This window comes from Xiphophorus couchianus, chromosome 23, assembly GCF_001444195.1.
Source record: "Xiphophorus couchianus chromosome 23, X_couchianus-1.0, whole genome shotgun sequence".
NCBI lineage: Eukaryota > Metazoa > Chordata > Actinopteri > Cyprinodontiformes > Poeciliidae > Xiphophorus > Xiphophorus couchianus.
The window spans coordinates 17,619,560-17,635,090 of record NC_040250.1 but is presented as its reverse complement, the minus strand read 5'-3'; the positions used below and the strand labels follow the sequence as shown (position 1 = coordinate 17,635,090).

Genomic DNA, 15,531 nt, shown 5'->3' with positions numbered 1-15,531 from the left:
GACCATTTTGTGATGGATAGACAAACACAGAGATGTGCAATAAATTTACAAATATACCTGAAGGACCACTTTATTCAAAAGCTCTGTGTGAAGGTAGTGTGGCATAAACAGAAAACTGAACTCGTAAATAACTTCCTGATTAACAGAATAAATTAACATTTTAATTTTAAGTAAGTCACAACTTTAAAACAAACAACTGTGCAAATGAACACGCACGCAAAAAATCAATTATAAATTACAATATGCTTCTCAAATCATCTGATGAATAAAACAAGTGAAAGTCTCTTTTCTTTCAAAATCAACACTGACAGACATCTAACAGGTGATCCTGAAGATAAGTTAGGGACTCTTCCACATGAAGAGGTAAGGCTTCACCGATGTCCTCTTGGGATCGGGACAGGAAAGCATTCACTGCTTCTTGAACAGCAGACTTTGACACCATGTCGTCTGGTTTGTAAACTAATGTGGCCTCTTTGCCAATTTGCTCAAAGAGAGAGCTGGTCAGACAGCCTGTAGACGACAGATGACAACGTGTGAGTAGGGAATAAAGTAAAGCAAGAGGTTGAAGGACAGAAGTTGTGAATAAATGATATAGAATTTTAATTTTAGATACAGCTGTTAATCAGCTGTCGGTATATTATGGGAAATACACAGGCAATCAGAACATACATTATTTAGGTAATAGTTTTTGCAAAAATTAACTATTAAATGGAAGTCAGGCTGATTGTTTAGGAAAATGTAATTTGACCGCTTGCTTTCCTGCATCAAGGGCAGAATACCCTGATTAAGTTTTTTATGCTCGATACTGATTTATGGTTGTTTTTTTTTCACCTGCCCATTCCAGTTTTGGCTGATTACGATTTCAAATGAAAAATGTTTTTCTTAAATGTTCTACCAAATGTTAATACCGACATCAACCTAATTTTATGTATCCCCAATTCTTTATTAAGTATACAAATATAAAACAGTAAAATATACTTTTTGACCTAGTCTTTTAAGACTTCTAAATATCTAAAATTAAGTTTGTAAAAAGTAATATTATTTGACTTCTTCAAACTAAGAGCACATAATTGTTTAGTGACCATGACCAGTTGGTTCCTTAATACAATCAATATTCAGAAAAGTGGTAAAATTAGCAGCAAAATAGTAACTTTAGCATATATAAATTAGAGTGCATTCACCAGGAACAAACATTGCAGTTTACATGTGAATATATAACAAACCACTTGGCATTGCAAAATTTTATTACAGATAACTGAGTAAAAAAGTAAAAAACACTAAACAAATGCACATAAAGACCAAGAATAGCTATGTCATAACAATATACCACATGCATACTTCTACAACTTAATTTAATTGCAACTGTAACAGGAAGGAAAATGTGGGCAATAAAGGTGAGAGCAGGAAAAGGAAATACACTGATCAGGTATAACATTGTGATCAACTGGCTAATGGTGTTCTGGTTTTTCTTATGCTGCTATAACAGCAGTGATCTGTCAAGATATGGACTCATTAGACCCATAATGATGTGCTGCGGTATCTGCGCTGACCAAGCGGTCAGCAGCAGATCATTTCAAGTCCTGTAAAATGCAAGATGGGGCTCCGAGGTCGATACTTGTTCGTTCACCACGTCCCACAGATGTTCTATTAGACTGACGTCAGGGGAATTTGTAGTTAAACATGCTCTCATAAAATTGTTACTGAACCATTTATGCTTGGTAGCAGAGGCACATTTTCCTGCTGAAAGTGAGCAAAACAGTAAGTGAATTTAAACACAATAACCCATGATGATCTTGTACGCTGACACCTTTCTATCAGAATCAGCATAAACCTCTCTGGCAATTTGGATCAGACTACAAAGGTAAGTCTTTGTTCTCAGCAGCCAATGATCTGACCATTTGACCACTGTTAGTTCCCTGGAACATTTTTGATTGATACTGACTACTGCAAACTTGGACCAGCATACACAAGCTAGTGTTCTGGAGCTCCTCCAAACTGGCCGTTCATGATCCCCAACCATCATGATCTGGCCCCAGACAAACTCACTCAAATCCATACTCTAAATTTAAGAACAAAATGTCTGCTTCTGCCTATTAGATCCCACAGTCTGATAGGTGTCTCAATTACAACATAATTAGTGTTATATAACACTTCAGAGGTCACATTTGAATGTGTTTAAGTTAACCCAAAAGATCTGACAGATGTTTAATTTTTTGATGTATTTAAATACCAACTCTACTTTTCAGTAATGAAACTGACGTTCCAACAGATCCCTTTTATGTTACAAAAGCATTTGAGAAGACTGTATTATGTTAGAAGGACATACATTTCAAACATTGTTTGAAACACAGTGAACCTGCAGGTTTAAATTCTATTAACACAGACTTTGTACAAATAGATAGTTTAATTATCCAAAATAATACTAGCTAACTTTTGTTTTGGGGAAGAAAACATTTATTTCACCACTCAGAGAAATACTCCTCACCAACACCACAAGTAAAGTTCTTTTTAAATTTATAAGATCTCATACTATACAGTGCAGTATTCTGCAACATTTGCTGTTGAGGCCTTTTTCTACCAGCTCACCTTTCATTGCTTTGCTATAGCTGAGCAGTAACATCCAGAGAAGATGGATCAACTCTTCCCACTTTCGCCAGCGTTCCAAGCCATCCTGGAAAACATATTGATGTTTTAGCTTTATAGAGATTTACTTGTTTTGCCATCTTCATTTGGTTGGTTTTCTCTTTACCCAAATCTAATAACTCAACTCACTCGATAAGACTTACACGTTCTTGTTTGAATCCACGTAGAAAAACATAGCTGAAAAGGCAGTACACCATTTCTTCTGCCCAACTTTTCTCACAATGAACAGTCAGTACAAGTCTGCAACAGTCTGCTCTACTTGGGTGAGTTCGCACGAAAAATAGTTAGTTTGATGGGGATAAGGTGAAACAAACTACACTCAGTTGCTGTCAGACAAATGTTTTGAGTTGTAAATGGAGGCAGTGGGTTTTGTGAACAGATTAGCAACTGAAGTGCAAACACATTGCTGACAACCAATGAGAGGTGATGTTTTTTTACTCTACTTCAGGGGTCTCAAACTCCAGTCCTCGAGGGCCGCAGTCCTGCAATTTTTAGATGTGCCTCTGCTGCACCACACCTGAACAGAATAATTAGGTCATTAAGGCTCTGGAAAACTGATCTACACAAGGAGGAAGTCATTAAGTCATTTCATTCCAGTGTTTTGTACCTGTGGCACATCTAAAAACTGCAGGACTGTGGCCCTCGAGGCCTGGAGTTTGAGACCCCTGCTACTTGTAAACGAACTCAAAACAGGGATATATCATATATTATCCTAGTTTTAGATTGAGCAAAACACACATTAATGATAAACAAAAAAAGGCAAACACCTGCAAAAGTATTAAGAGATATACATTTAAAATAAATAATGAAGGTTTATAAAATTAACAAAACATGTAAACATTTTAAAAGTGAGGTAAAGGACTTTAAAAATGTAAATGTTATAAATTTACAGAATAAAGACAAGTAGTTTTGACAGTGGTTCAGGTAGAGCTTAGTTTTAAGGAATCCACATTTATGGATGAAACATTTTCCAATTAGAGCTAAATTGTTTAACACAATCTTTTTCACCCTAACCAATATATTGCTGTCTGCTAAAATAGAAACAAATATTTTAAGAATAAATCCAATACTAAAACATGTTCAAAAACAAACATCCCTACATAAAAGAATAAATGTTTCTCAACACAAGTACTTCAGAAAACACAGTCAATACTAACCAAATGCAATTTTCATTGGAGAAATTCAGCTGTGAGCTAAATGATATTCCATTAAGTAATTATATTGCATCTCTTTTGTTTTAAGAGGGTATGAAAAGAAAAATGTAGTCTCTCTGAACTCTGGGAATATTCTTTTTTTTCTCTCCCCTCCAGGGGGTCTTTTGTGGACTCTAGTGTCCCTGATATGAAAGTAGGCTGACAGGAAAGGGGAAAGAAGACATGCGGCAAATATCGGCGGTGGGTCCAGGAATCCAACCCGCGACAGCCGCGTCGAGGACTCAAGGCCTCCAAACGTGGGTCACGCCATCCCCTACGTCACCACAGCACGCCCAATATTCTTTATTTCTACCGCCAGCTGGCGTGCTTAAATCTCCCCTCCTAAAGAGTTTCCAAGAGAGTTTAATGTGTTCAGGTGGCTTCAGTTGGTTTCAAAAATCCTGTACTCTGTGATCCCGGCAGCTGCAGTTTTGTGATCTCCAGTCTCTCAATTGTGAAACAGAAATCTCTTAGTGTCTTTTACAAATCTTAGAGCTCTCTGAAAGTTGCATTGTGTGAAATTAAGTTCTACTATTAGTAATGAAATTTGCAAACAGTATTAAGTCATTATGATAACAGAAGAAAATACACAAGCATGATATTCACCGTTGGGTCTGCAGCCAGAGTGCAGTTCTTCAGAAAGTGAAGCAGCAGCTTAAGCGACATGGGAATAGAGACTTTCTCTGGGCATGCATAGTCCAGCAACTGTTCCAACAGCTTACAGCTCAGCAGCTTACTCTGCAGGCTCTCCAACAACAACATCCTGCATATCACCAACAGAAAAGTCTGAAAAACTGGGAACCAGTCCCTGTGCAAGTATGGTTGCAAAACAATTCAGATGATTCAGTGCATTCATCTGCATATTTGAATTAGAACGTATTACTTTTCTGAGCATTCATAATGTAAAAGGAAAATGATGAAATAAAAAAAAAAACTTCTTCGTTTAATTTTAGCATTCCCTGTAGTTATGAATTTATGGTAGTCCTAAGCATTCTTTGCCTGCTTGTCACCTGTGTGCTCTTAGAGGCATGTGGCTGAGAACCATATGGAAGAGCTCATGGGAAAGCTTGGCAGAGTTCAGAGCAGGAGAACGGTCAACCTCCAGGGCCAGAGACAGCATCCTTTGGAAAACGGACACTATTCTGCAGGGGACAAGGTGCAGCCAGAACATAAGTGTGCAGAAAGCTAGAGAAGAGTGAAACAACAACAGGTTTTTATTTAAGGTTTTGTTTTTGTACCTTATTTGCTCATCCTTAATTTTGATTCCTTCTTTGCTGTCTTCATTTTCGGTTGTTTTCATAATGACACAAAACAGCCACTTGATAACATCTCTGTTGAGAAGAAAAAGCCAAAACAGACATTTTAAGATTATCCAAATAAATTTAAAAACCAACACTGCCAATATATATATATATATATATATATATATATAGAAAACACATTTAAAAATGTGGTTGCTTCCTAATCATGCAATTGTCTGTTTTTTTTAAACAAAGTGAAAATAAATTAGATTTGCATCCTTTACTTCCACCGATTTACAGTTTCTCTCACTTGCTCATTCAAATGTATGAATGAGCAACATTCATACATTTGAATGTTGCTCTGTTTTGTACTTTTATGTAGTAATAAAAGTACAAAACAAAAAGGTTTTCAATTTGGAAATTTACATTTAAATTAAACTGAAAATATTGTGAGTGAAGAGTACATTGCATCAAAAGAGAGTTAGATCTTACGCAACGCAGAATCAATAAAGTCTAAAAAGACAACATTAACCCATTGCTTCTCAAGCTCTTTTAATGGGATCCCATTGTAACAAATACACTAGCTGATGCTGGCGTATGTCAGTAAAAATATATGTTCCGGCTGTAATCCAGTGTTGCAATGACCTTGCTCTTTTACTGGCATGATTTATTTCATCTAATTTATGCTTTCTGAGGAGGAAGTTGGGCGATGTAACCAATGGGAACTATTTTAAGTTAGCAATGGTAAAACAAGTTCTCTTAAAACGCTTTTAAAACTGTTACATTTGAAAAAGTTCTAAGATAGACTTTCTACATATTTTTAAGAATAAATTTGGTTTATTTTTTAAGGTGCATTATCCTTTTTTTCATTGGAGAGAGTAAAAGGAAAACTGAACCATAACAACTGTATTAGATATTGGCCATCAGCCAAAATGTAATTTATAGCATTCAAATCACTAGAATTGAATTTCACAGCCCAGGCATTACATTACACCACGTATACTGTAGTTTTCATAAACAGACAACTCTTACTTTCTGGAATTTGATAAAGAGAAGTAAATTGATAAGTAAAACATGTAACACAGATACTATTGCATAATGTCGTGATCATGAGATAAACTCACATTTCCCCAACTCTTTCCGTTTCTCATAATTTATTTTCTGTGAGTTTCCATCCAGTTCCCCATAAATATTGTTACCATATAGAATGTGAATGTATGGCATGGGGAAAATCATATCCAACCAAATATTACATCTAAGCAGTCCTTTGCGATTGTGATATGACAAACCTTATTACTGTGATTTTTTGTGCAGCTCTAAATTTGATGTACAAAAATTATATAAAACTGCATACTGTGTGTGCATGCTTTTAATTTTTCCATTCTGTTGCCTGTACTGGGGAAACAATACTTCTCGAAAGTACTAAAGTACCTGTGCTTGTCTGCGCACATTTCCTCAAAACACTCCCACTTAATCCTGTCTTTTGATGTTTGTGAGACAGCTCAGGAACTCCAAATATGGGCTAAGGAAATATTTTGGTAACTCTACTTGTCTGTTTTCTTTTGCCAATGCATCCAAAGGGAAGCGATGCAGCAAAGTAAATAGATCACATCGTCACAAAGGCTAAGATGATAGACTTACCCTAAGTAAGTACTTGGATGGTTTTATGTTTGGGATGATGGTAATCAGGCTGCAGTAGTTAACACAATGGCTGTAATGTGCCCTCTGGGCAGTTCTTACTGCACCGTAAACATTTCAGCTGCTTAGTTGTGAAAACAGCAGCAGAAGTAGAAATGCTTAAGGCAGAGGCTACTCCTTTGTAAAATGCAGACCTCGGCTTGTTCATCTTACCTGACCCGAGAAAACTGCCGATCACATGACAGAGTTGCCTTTGCAATGGAATGGCTGAGGGAAGATGAAGAGCATCTGGCAGTGAAGTCATCCTCTAAAGTCTGCACACAGTACTCCAAAAGCAGGCAGATAATGTCCCATTGATTTTCCTTTTTGCCATCCTAACAGTGAAAGAAGGCAACAAAAACACCTGCTTATTTTTTACTTCATATTAGAAATATCAACCAAATAGTACAATCTATTTCAACATAAATATGAAATCTGAGATTAATTTATTATAGAATGTTACAAACACTTCTTTTTGCTCTGTGATATTAAGGGACTACACATTCTCACATATTGTTGCTTGCTCTGCTCAAGCTGATTGGACATAACCGAGGTAAGCAACTCCCAATCCCAAGGAACAGAGGATCTATTAGCCCGGTGGTGTCTGGAATACAAAAGCACATTTAAATCAAAGGCTGGGAGTAAAATTCTGACACAAAGCTATGACATGTTTTGAAAAATAATGTTTCTTGTGCCTCTGACCTCTGAGTCCTCATAAGAAGATTATAAGCCTGCAAGCTGAGATGATGGGGACAATGTGGGTCAAGCAGGATACCACGAAGAAGGTGGGTGGTTATATCTTTGGGAGGATAGAAACCAGGCTGCAGTAGGTCAGACAGCAGCTGCAAAGTGCCTTCTGGGTAGTTCTCCTCGATTGTACTATAGACCAGACTCAGGCTCTGACGACACAGCACCTCAGGAGCTTTAGGGCTTACATTATCTTTATCGATCTATGAAAGAAACATTTTAAAAAGAATTACTTTGTTTCATCTTCTTTTTAAGCTACCCTGTCCACTGTGTTTGTGATAAGAAAATAAACTTGCGTCCATTCCGACTGGTGGCAGGTGACAAAGAGAAATGCCATTCTTACAATCAAGGGAATGTTGAGAATAAATAATTCTGTGTTTTCCTTCTATCTCTTTTAGCTAGTTGCTTAGCTAAAGCTAAGCTAAACCTACAAGAAATGACATGTAAGGAAATGCAAATGATAGCTCTGCTTAGAAAAAATGACACACTAGGGAACGCCCTCTTTGGGGCGTAGCTTAGACAGAGGCCAACAAAAGAAGTTACCAACTGTTGCTGGTCGCCATTTGTCTGTTAGCTCTTAGAGGTAGTAGGTCATTTTGGACCAGCTGTATTTTGTTATTAACAAATGGAATTCATGAATTCAACTCTCTGACTCTTCTGTAACCTCATACATCAAGAACTCAGCATGGAGAACGGATAATTCTCCGGCAGGAAGCAAAAAGCCATGCATAAGTTCATCAAAACACTGACGAACTTAAAAAGTATGAATTACAGAAACACTTCAGTTACACTGATCATAAAGGGATTTATTTTGAAACCAATAATTGGCTACTTGAGATTTTATTTAAAGTGCTTCAATATGTGATTTGGTTCCTACTGAATTAATGAACTCAAATTAAAGGTTGTCTTTGTTTTCAACAAAATCATTGTAAGAATATGGTACTGGAATAAAATAAGAAATTATTTTAAAACTTTCTACATCTTTAACAAGCAGCCAACGTATTTGTTTGCATCTGTATAAAGAAGCTGTGAGAGCTACAGAAAATAAAGCATAAACATGGTGTTTCCTACCAGGGCTTGATGGTGTCCAGACATTAATTTCTTAAGAGTGATTGGGCACACATGTCTACGATCCTCTCTACTGGCCTCTCGGAAATTTGTGCAACATCTGCTCTCTTCATTCGTGTCTTCTCTATCACTTTCTCCTTGCCAAGGCAAGGATATCGGACTATCACCTCCGGTATTCTCTTCATAAGTCTGTGACTCCAGCTCCCATTCACACGTCTTTTCAGTAGGAGTGTAGGGAGACCTGGGTGATTGGCAACCTTGGTTTGTATGATTGAGAGGACTGGAACCTGGGTATGAAACAGAGTCAGCTTTAGAACTTTGAGATGAATGAGAGGAAGGATGATCGGAGGGAGATCTTTGTCCAGATTCTGGATATAAATCCAGCTTTTCCAAATTGGAGCAAATAGCTTCTTTTTGTGTTTTATCTTGATATGAAGTTGATGATGGAATCATGTCAGATGAATGAAAGCCATCTAATTTATTTTCTATAGTTTTGTGCTGCTTTAAGTTTGCATCATCATGTCCCGCATTAGGACAGTCAGTTGGAATTTGCAGGTCCTGCGTTGCTTGAGCTTGCAACAGGTTGCTTGTATATTCCTGGGGGTTTTCATGTTCTTTTGTTGTAGATTTCAACATGATAGGAAGACACTTAGGGACAGTAGATTCTGTGAGGGAAACATATAATGTAGAAGAAAATATTTCTGAACTAGTAGCAGATTCTTGTGCTTCAAAGCGATTGTTTGGTTTAAAACAAAGTGACATCTGTGGAGAATCGTTGATTAGCTGAACACAACTGCCTGATGTTTTCAGATTCTTGATATGTGATTCGATAAAAGGCAATTGATCTGGTTCCACATCAGGTGCATCCTGAGAGGGTTGTTTTGCAAGGTTTTGCTTCTGTGGTTGCATCGGAGAATTCAACCGTCTCTGCTTTGGACTTTGGGTGCTACAGTCCTGCTGTAGAGGGAAGATGTGGGAGTGTCCGGAAGAGCTTTCTTGTAGCTTAAAACCTTGGCCATTTAAGACATTATTTTTATTCACAATACTTTGGTTGAACTGACTGTCACCAATTTCAAAGCAGCCCTTTATTTCTGGTTTTGTCACTCTTGTCTCAGTCAAGGCAAGGGAGCTCTTTGTCTCCGGCTTTGTCTCCTTTGTCTCATTTGCAGTCAAGTCTACAACAGGGGAGCCTGGGATGTTAAACCTTGGGCGCAGCTTGAGCTCTGGACAAGCCCATCTTGGATCAGTGAGGTCAATGTAATGCTGAGGAAAAAGAGGGGAAATGTCACCAAAATGAGCAAAATACTTGAAAGTGTGACAGAAAAGAAAGACAAGATGGGCAAATGAAATAACAGATATGTGATAAATATGTACCCCTCTTATATATATAGCCCCTTTTAGTCTCTTCTAAATAAACCCCAGTGTCCAGTGCAGTCACCTATTTGGTAAATCAACCTTATTCCTAGTCCCCTTGAGTCTTTGCATGATATATAGGCACGACTTCCGCCGCAAACCGGAACCGCTATTTGTTTACATATTAGCAACTCGCTAACCGGCTTTCATCTGAGGTTTTAGGCTATAAAATATCTGGGAACACCAGCTATTACAGCTTAAATGTAGTAATATTGTTTTACCGCTACCTACAGCTAATGCGGGGTGGGATGGTGACCTGAAGAAATGACCTCAAATAACCCGCACTATCATATTTAGCTACTTCACTGACTCAGTTGACTCAAATGCGGGTTTTCTTCGGTTGGCTTTTTATCCACACAATGAAACGAGCACACATAAAGCCTTTTGGGTTCTCTTTTAAGGTTTAGAATTTTTAGCCAAACTCTTTTTATTTCCTTATCAGTCGGTAGGTGATGAAAACTACCGCTTTTGTGTTGGGAGCACGTTCAAAACACACTTGCTGCAGCCACAAACTAAACTTGGTCTGATTATTTGAGTGCAGCCACGAACAACACAACAGTTACCTGCACTGAAAGACTTCATGTCTTTCTTCTCAAAACTTGTAACGCTTGTACTGAAAACCTCTCCTCCAGCTCACACTTAGTATCTGCTCGGACATTTCCCACTTCGTCCTCACATCGTGTCTTTATGAAACCTTCAAAATAAAAACGGGAGCTATCTTACTTTAGACCAGGGGTGCCCAAAGTCGGTCCTCGAGGGCCCGGACCGACTTTGGGCACCCCTGCTTTAGACAGAGTGAAAGAATTACATACAAATAAGAGTCTTTGCCACAATCAATGTTAGGGGATAATTAAAACTTTTTAAGATTTATAAAATCTTGGTTAGCCTTCATTGCGTTGGCTGAACCCCGGTATGACACCAACGCACTGTAGGTAATATTAGCTGGCATTTTGCCCGTGGACATAAATACAGTATAGTAATATTCTATTCACAAAACATAAACAGTAATGTGTCCATTTTCCTTGTTAAACGTTATTCCCCGAGATCTCACGTCAATAGTCCGTCAATATGAACAAAATTATCCGGCAGTGCTGAGGTTTCTGCTACAATCGATAGTAGCCACACAGGAACACAGGCTAGAATGAAAGAAACACACTCAAGCACAAGGCTTTCATTCTATTGGCTGAGAGGTCACTAGGCGTCTCTGCCAAAAAGGCAGTTCCATGTTTTGTGAACTAGCAGAGACTAAGTGTGAGCCTGAGGAGAAGTTTTGAGTACAAGTCTTGATAAGAAAGGCATGAAGTCCTCCTTTCAAAATGAGCATGTAAGCAAAAGTATTAGAAGTTTTGAGAACAAAACACCTGAAATCCTGCTCTCAAACTGAAAATGTGCGCTCTTGGATTATAGCAGGAAATTTCCACCAAGCTAGCAGAGAATTTCACAAGTGAAGATTTGCTCCGAGTAGAGGCTGAAGGTGAGCGCCAGGAGAAGTTTGGGAACAATCATTACAAGTTTTGAGAAGAAAGACATGAAGTTCTGCCCTCAAAGTAAAAATGTAAGCAAAAGTATTAAAAGTTTTGAGAACAAAATACATAAAATCCTGCTTTCAGACTGAACATGTGTGCTCTTCGATAATGGCAGAAGAATTCCCCCATGGAATACTGCTACTTCCGGTGGGCGCCGGAAGTAAGACCCATAATCGTTTCCGCAATAAGCCTGCCAGGAATAAGGTGGATAGAGTTCCCACAAAACATGTAGGGACTGGCCACAACAAACATGTGAAAGAAGGAGCTTTAAGGCTTTTGGGGGGAAAAAACAGTATGTGTGGAGGAGCACTAGTACTGTACATCACCCTGAACACACAATGGTGAAACACAGGGGCGCAACTACATACTTTCTGAGGTATATACAAACATGTCATCACCCCCCCCCCCCCACACGACATAAACTTGTACAACTCATCTTTAATTAAAGTATCAATAATATTTTAAAAAGACATTTTAAGACATTTTAAAAAGACACGGGTTGATAGCAGCTCACCACGGCTGCGCAGTGTCCGTCTGGTGACAACAGCGTCAGTTCATGAGGGTTGCGCAAGGGGAGGGTCCTATTTAGGTCCCGCAACGACAATTTAGCTGTCCTTACTATTCCCTGTGTTTTATTTTGGTAATTATTTTTACACTTATTGTTGAGATGTAGGTGTGTCTATCAGACATTTATAGCAATGGGCTCTTTGCACCGCAGCTTCCGCGTTCGGGGAAGGTGAGTTTTACTTTCTTTAAACTTTGTGGCTAACATTGGCTTTAGCTTATGCTAGACATTTTTTTTGTAAAAACATGCTATTTAAGTATCTAAACATTTTTCATCCATTCTAACGGACAATGTTTTTATCTTGTGTTCAAGTATATTACGTGGTTTATTGTCGTTAGTGTCAGAGACCAAGCAACGGGGGATTTTACGGTTCAGGCTTTTTGCTTCTGAAGCCTGAGGAACAACAAGCCCATAGCTTAACAGTAGAGCAGCTCTGGTGTCGGAGTTCTAGTTCAGCTGACTGTTCAGGTTCAAAGTTGTTGCTTTTAGAAAAATATGGCCGTGTTCCTTAAGGTCTCCGTGTTATTTCGCTTTATTAGTTTTGCATGTTTCTTGTGAAGCAGGACGGTGTTTACAGCAGTGTGTACAGGCGGATCAGTAGCTCGGCTGTCTGGCTCTGGTCTGCTCTCTCGTTCCCATAAACTCTCTTTCGGGCTGAATACAGAAGTGATTCCATGGAAATAACACAGGAGGCTCCTTTACCTTCTGCTTTAGGCTGAAGAAGTTGATCCGGAGTGAAGTGAAGGCTGTAAACTTTGCTGTGCGGCGTTAGCTTTAACTGGTAGCGACGAATATTTACAAGCCACCGTCTTCTTAATTCAGGATCGTTTGGAAATCCATAAAACCTTAAAAGCCCATTATATTAGGAAGACAGCAATGTTCATAGTATTGTTTTATTTGCGTCTGAAATACGACTTTGTCTTTTCTAGCTGTCATGGTAACTCAACGCGGAAAAAAGAGAGCCGCATTTGCGCATGCGGTTGTGACGTCAGCGCGGCAGGTGCAAAGAGCCCATACGGAATAAATCCCGTCCTAGATTGGACAACAACAACCACCTGTCATTTTGGGCTAGCTTAAGCTAACCTGAATATTTACAACTCTCTTGTTGATACACTGACATTACTTACCTACTGTCTTTAAACCACTTTGAAAAGCTTTTCTTCGTCTCTCCAACATCTTTCTCCTTCCCCCTCTTACGTGCCGCCCCATCTTTAGCTCCCTGTTGTTGAGTGCATTACTACAATTCCCATTTAAAAGGAAAAAAAAAAAAAAACGCGCCTCGGCACGTTCTCAGGGACTCTGCCCAAGCTACCTGTATGTGACGGGGGTGGCGCCTAATCAGTGCTGTTCCTCTGTTATTGATCATTTCATACACAAACAGCTGTTAAGCACTTAAAATGCTGACTAGAAAAAAAAAAAGTCTGTTTTTGCGCCCCCTCTATGTGTTCCATACAGTGCATACCCACTTTTTGCGCCACTGGTGAAACATGGTGGTAGAAGCTCCATGCTGTGGCATGCTTTTCTGCAATAGGACAGAAAAGCATTCCACAGCATTAATAGGAAGATGGGTGGAATAGAGCTAAATACAGGGGAGATGTAAACTCCTGCACTGTATATAATAAAACAAGCCTGCTAATTCAAACAATGTGCTTCGACAGACAAACGAGTTACAATATGTGCTGTTATGCAAATTTCAGCTTTTAACTTTAGCACTTTGTGACCTAAGACAAAGAAGTACGCACATTTCTTTTTAGAAATTAAGAACATGTATTGCGCTATAGATAAGTTCTTACCCATTGAGCACCGGTGGCGTGTGATTTTTTTTTAAAGCTGCAATATTATGCAATATTAGTTTAAAGGTTCCGCGCCCTAGTTTCTACAGCAACAACTTTCGACGTTAGCTTACCCGGGGGATGTTGACGTTTACAGCTTCGACATCCACTCGAACCTCTGACAGCGGCGGCGGGGGCTTGGACTTAGTGAAGCCACCGTAAGAGCCGACAATCTCCAGATCGGAGTCGTCTGAGCTGAGGGAGATCACTTCTTCCATCTGCCCCGTCATCCAGCGCCTTCACACGGAGCAGAAGGTCTACTAGAGCAGGAGGGCCGCCGCTCACGCAAGCTTCACCTTGTCATGCAGAGCCGCGGTAGCTGGCACTGTCCCGAACAAAGACGATCTATCGTGAATGGGGAAAATGCCCATCACGTTTTTCACAAAACACATGACAACTTCTCTGCCGAGGCGTCAAACTGTTAGCATTTCCTGGTTAGAATTACACGCCACACTCATAATGTTGTCGGCCATGTGTAGCGTTCAAATAAACCACCTCAAAACGTTTGATCAAGCTGTAATCTCACAACAGCAGCAAGAAAATGATAGGTATCGTTTTACCGCTTCCTTGTTTTCCTCCGTCATTTTTTTCCTCTTTATTTGTATGGCGCATCAAATAAAGCTTTGTAGTTGCAGCTACCTCCACCTGCTGTACAGGAATGCAAAGGCATACCCTGCTTTTGTCAGCCTTCCACCCAGTGAAGGTATACATAACACCAGGCCTAGAAACATTATCAATTCATATTTAAGACCTCAAAAATCATTAAATATTTACCCATTAGTAAAATAAAATATCATTGTAAAGGCCAAGGGAGTGCAGTTATTTTTTGTTTAATGTAACCACGCTTTAAATGCTGTAGTTTTATTTTTGTAACGGTAGCTATGGTAACAGAGGGCAGTTCTACCTGAAAAAGTTAACAGCATTCAATGCTGTAAAGTAAGGGAACAAGGTTAATAACGGTGATTGAAGTTTATTTGAATGGTGAAATGACTGTAATTTTCATTCTTCTTGATGAGATAAAAGGATTGAAATAATAAATCATCATTATACCATCAGTTCCTGCCTTCTCAATGGACTGGAAGCTATAACAATTTATTTATTTATTTATTCTTTTTTATTTTTTCTGTGCTAGAATGCCCCCTTCACAAAGGGTGGTGGAAGACAGAGGGAATTCTCAAAGACCAACTTCACTCCACGTCATACATGAAATAACTGCAGCTCCTACAGAAATAAACTACTTAAAGGTGCACAAAAGAGCATTATCTCAGATAATTCCTCCCAGAAGCTCCTAGACATGGTTATAACACTATGCCCCCCAGTATTTTTTCTTATATTGTAAAATTACTGTTATTTCTCAGATTTCTTCTTTTTTTTGTTGCTATTTTTTGTGACTCTGCATGCATCAATTTTTCTGTCACTTTGCTGCTGGTACACATAATTTTCTTCTCTAAGGGACAATACAACATATCCTATTCTCTTCTATTCTATTCTATTCTATTCTGAGTGAATATGTATTCTCATTTGTCACCACTGGATGGCACTCGTGATGTTCAAAAGATGGAGAAAAAACATGTCTGTAGATCTCCATGCATACACATAATGCTCCTAGGCTTTTTGGAAATATTA

General features: G+C 38.8%; 1 protein-coding gene and 1 long non-coding RNA gene across 3 annotated transcripts; one reads left to right on the top strand and one right to left on the bottom strand.

Annotated features, from left to right (window-relative positions):
- Positions 1-40: 40 nt before the first annotated feature.
- On the bottom strand, positions 41-14,520 carry simc1 (SUMO interacting motifs containing 1). 2 transcript variants are annotated; one of them, XM_028008412.1, is made up of 10 exons: positions 13,980-14,520; positions 8,573-9,832; positions 7,457-7,704; positions 7,265-7,358; positions 6,929-7,089; positions 5,075-5,167; positions 4,847-4,978; positions 4,443-4,599; positions 2,587-2,671; positions 41-510 (listed from the first exon to the last, which is right to left on the bottom strand). In XM_028008412.1, exons 1-10 carry the CDS (start codon positions 14,133-14,135, stop codon positions 299-301), a joined length of 2,598 nt encoding a protein of 865 aa, XP_027864213.1. In that variant the 5' UTR covers positions 14,136-14,520; the 3' UTR covers positions 41-298. The 2 variants fall into 2 exon arrangements, with proteins under 2 accessions (XP_027864213.1, XP_027864214.1); XM_028008413.1 differs by lacking the exon at positions 13,980-14,520 and adding an exon at positions 13,867-13,939 and having other exon boundaries at positions 8,573-8,856.
- Positions 14,521-14,802: 282 nt separating this feature from the next.
- LOC114139007 (uncharacterized) lies at positions 14,803-15,159 on the top strand. The gene is made up of 2 exons (XR_003594362.1): positions 14,803-14,864; positions 15,038-15,159. It is a non-coding gene; the product is annotated as an uncharacterized LOC114139007 (long non-coding RNA).
- Positions 15,160-15,531: the final 372 nt, after the last annotated feature.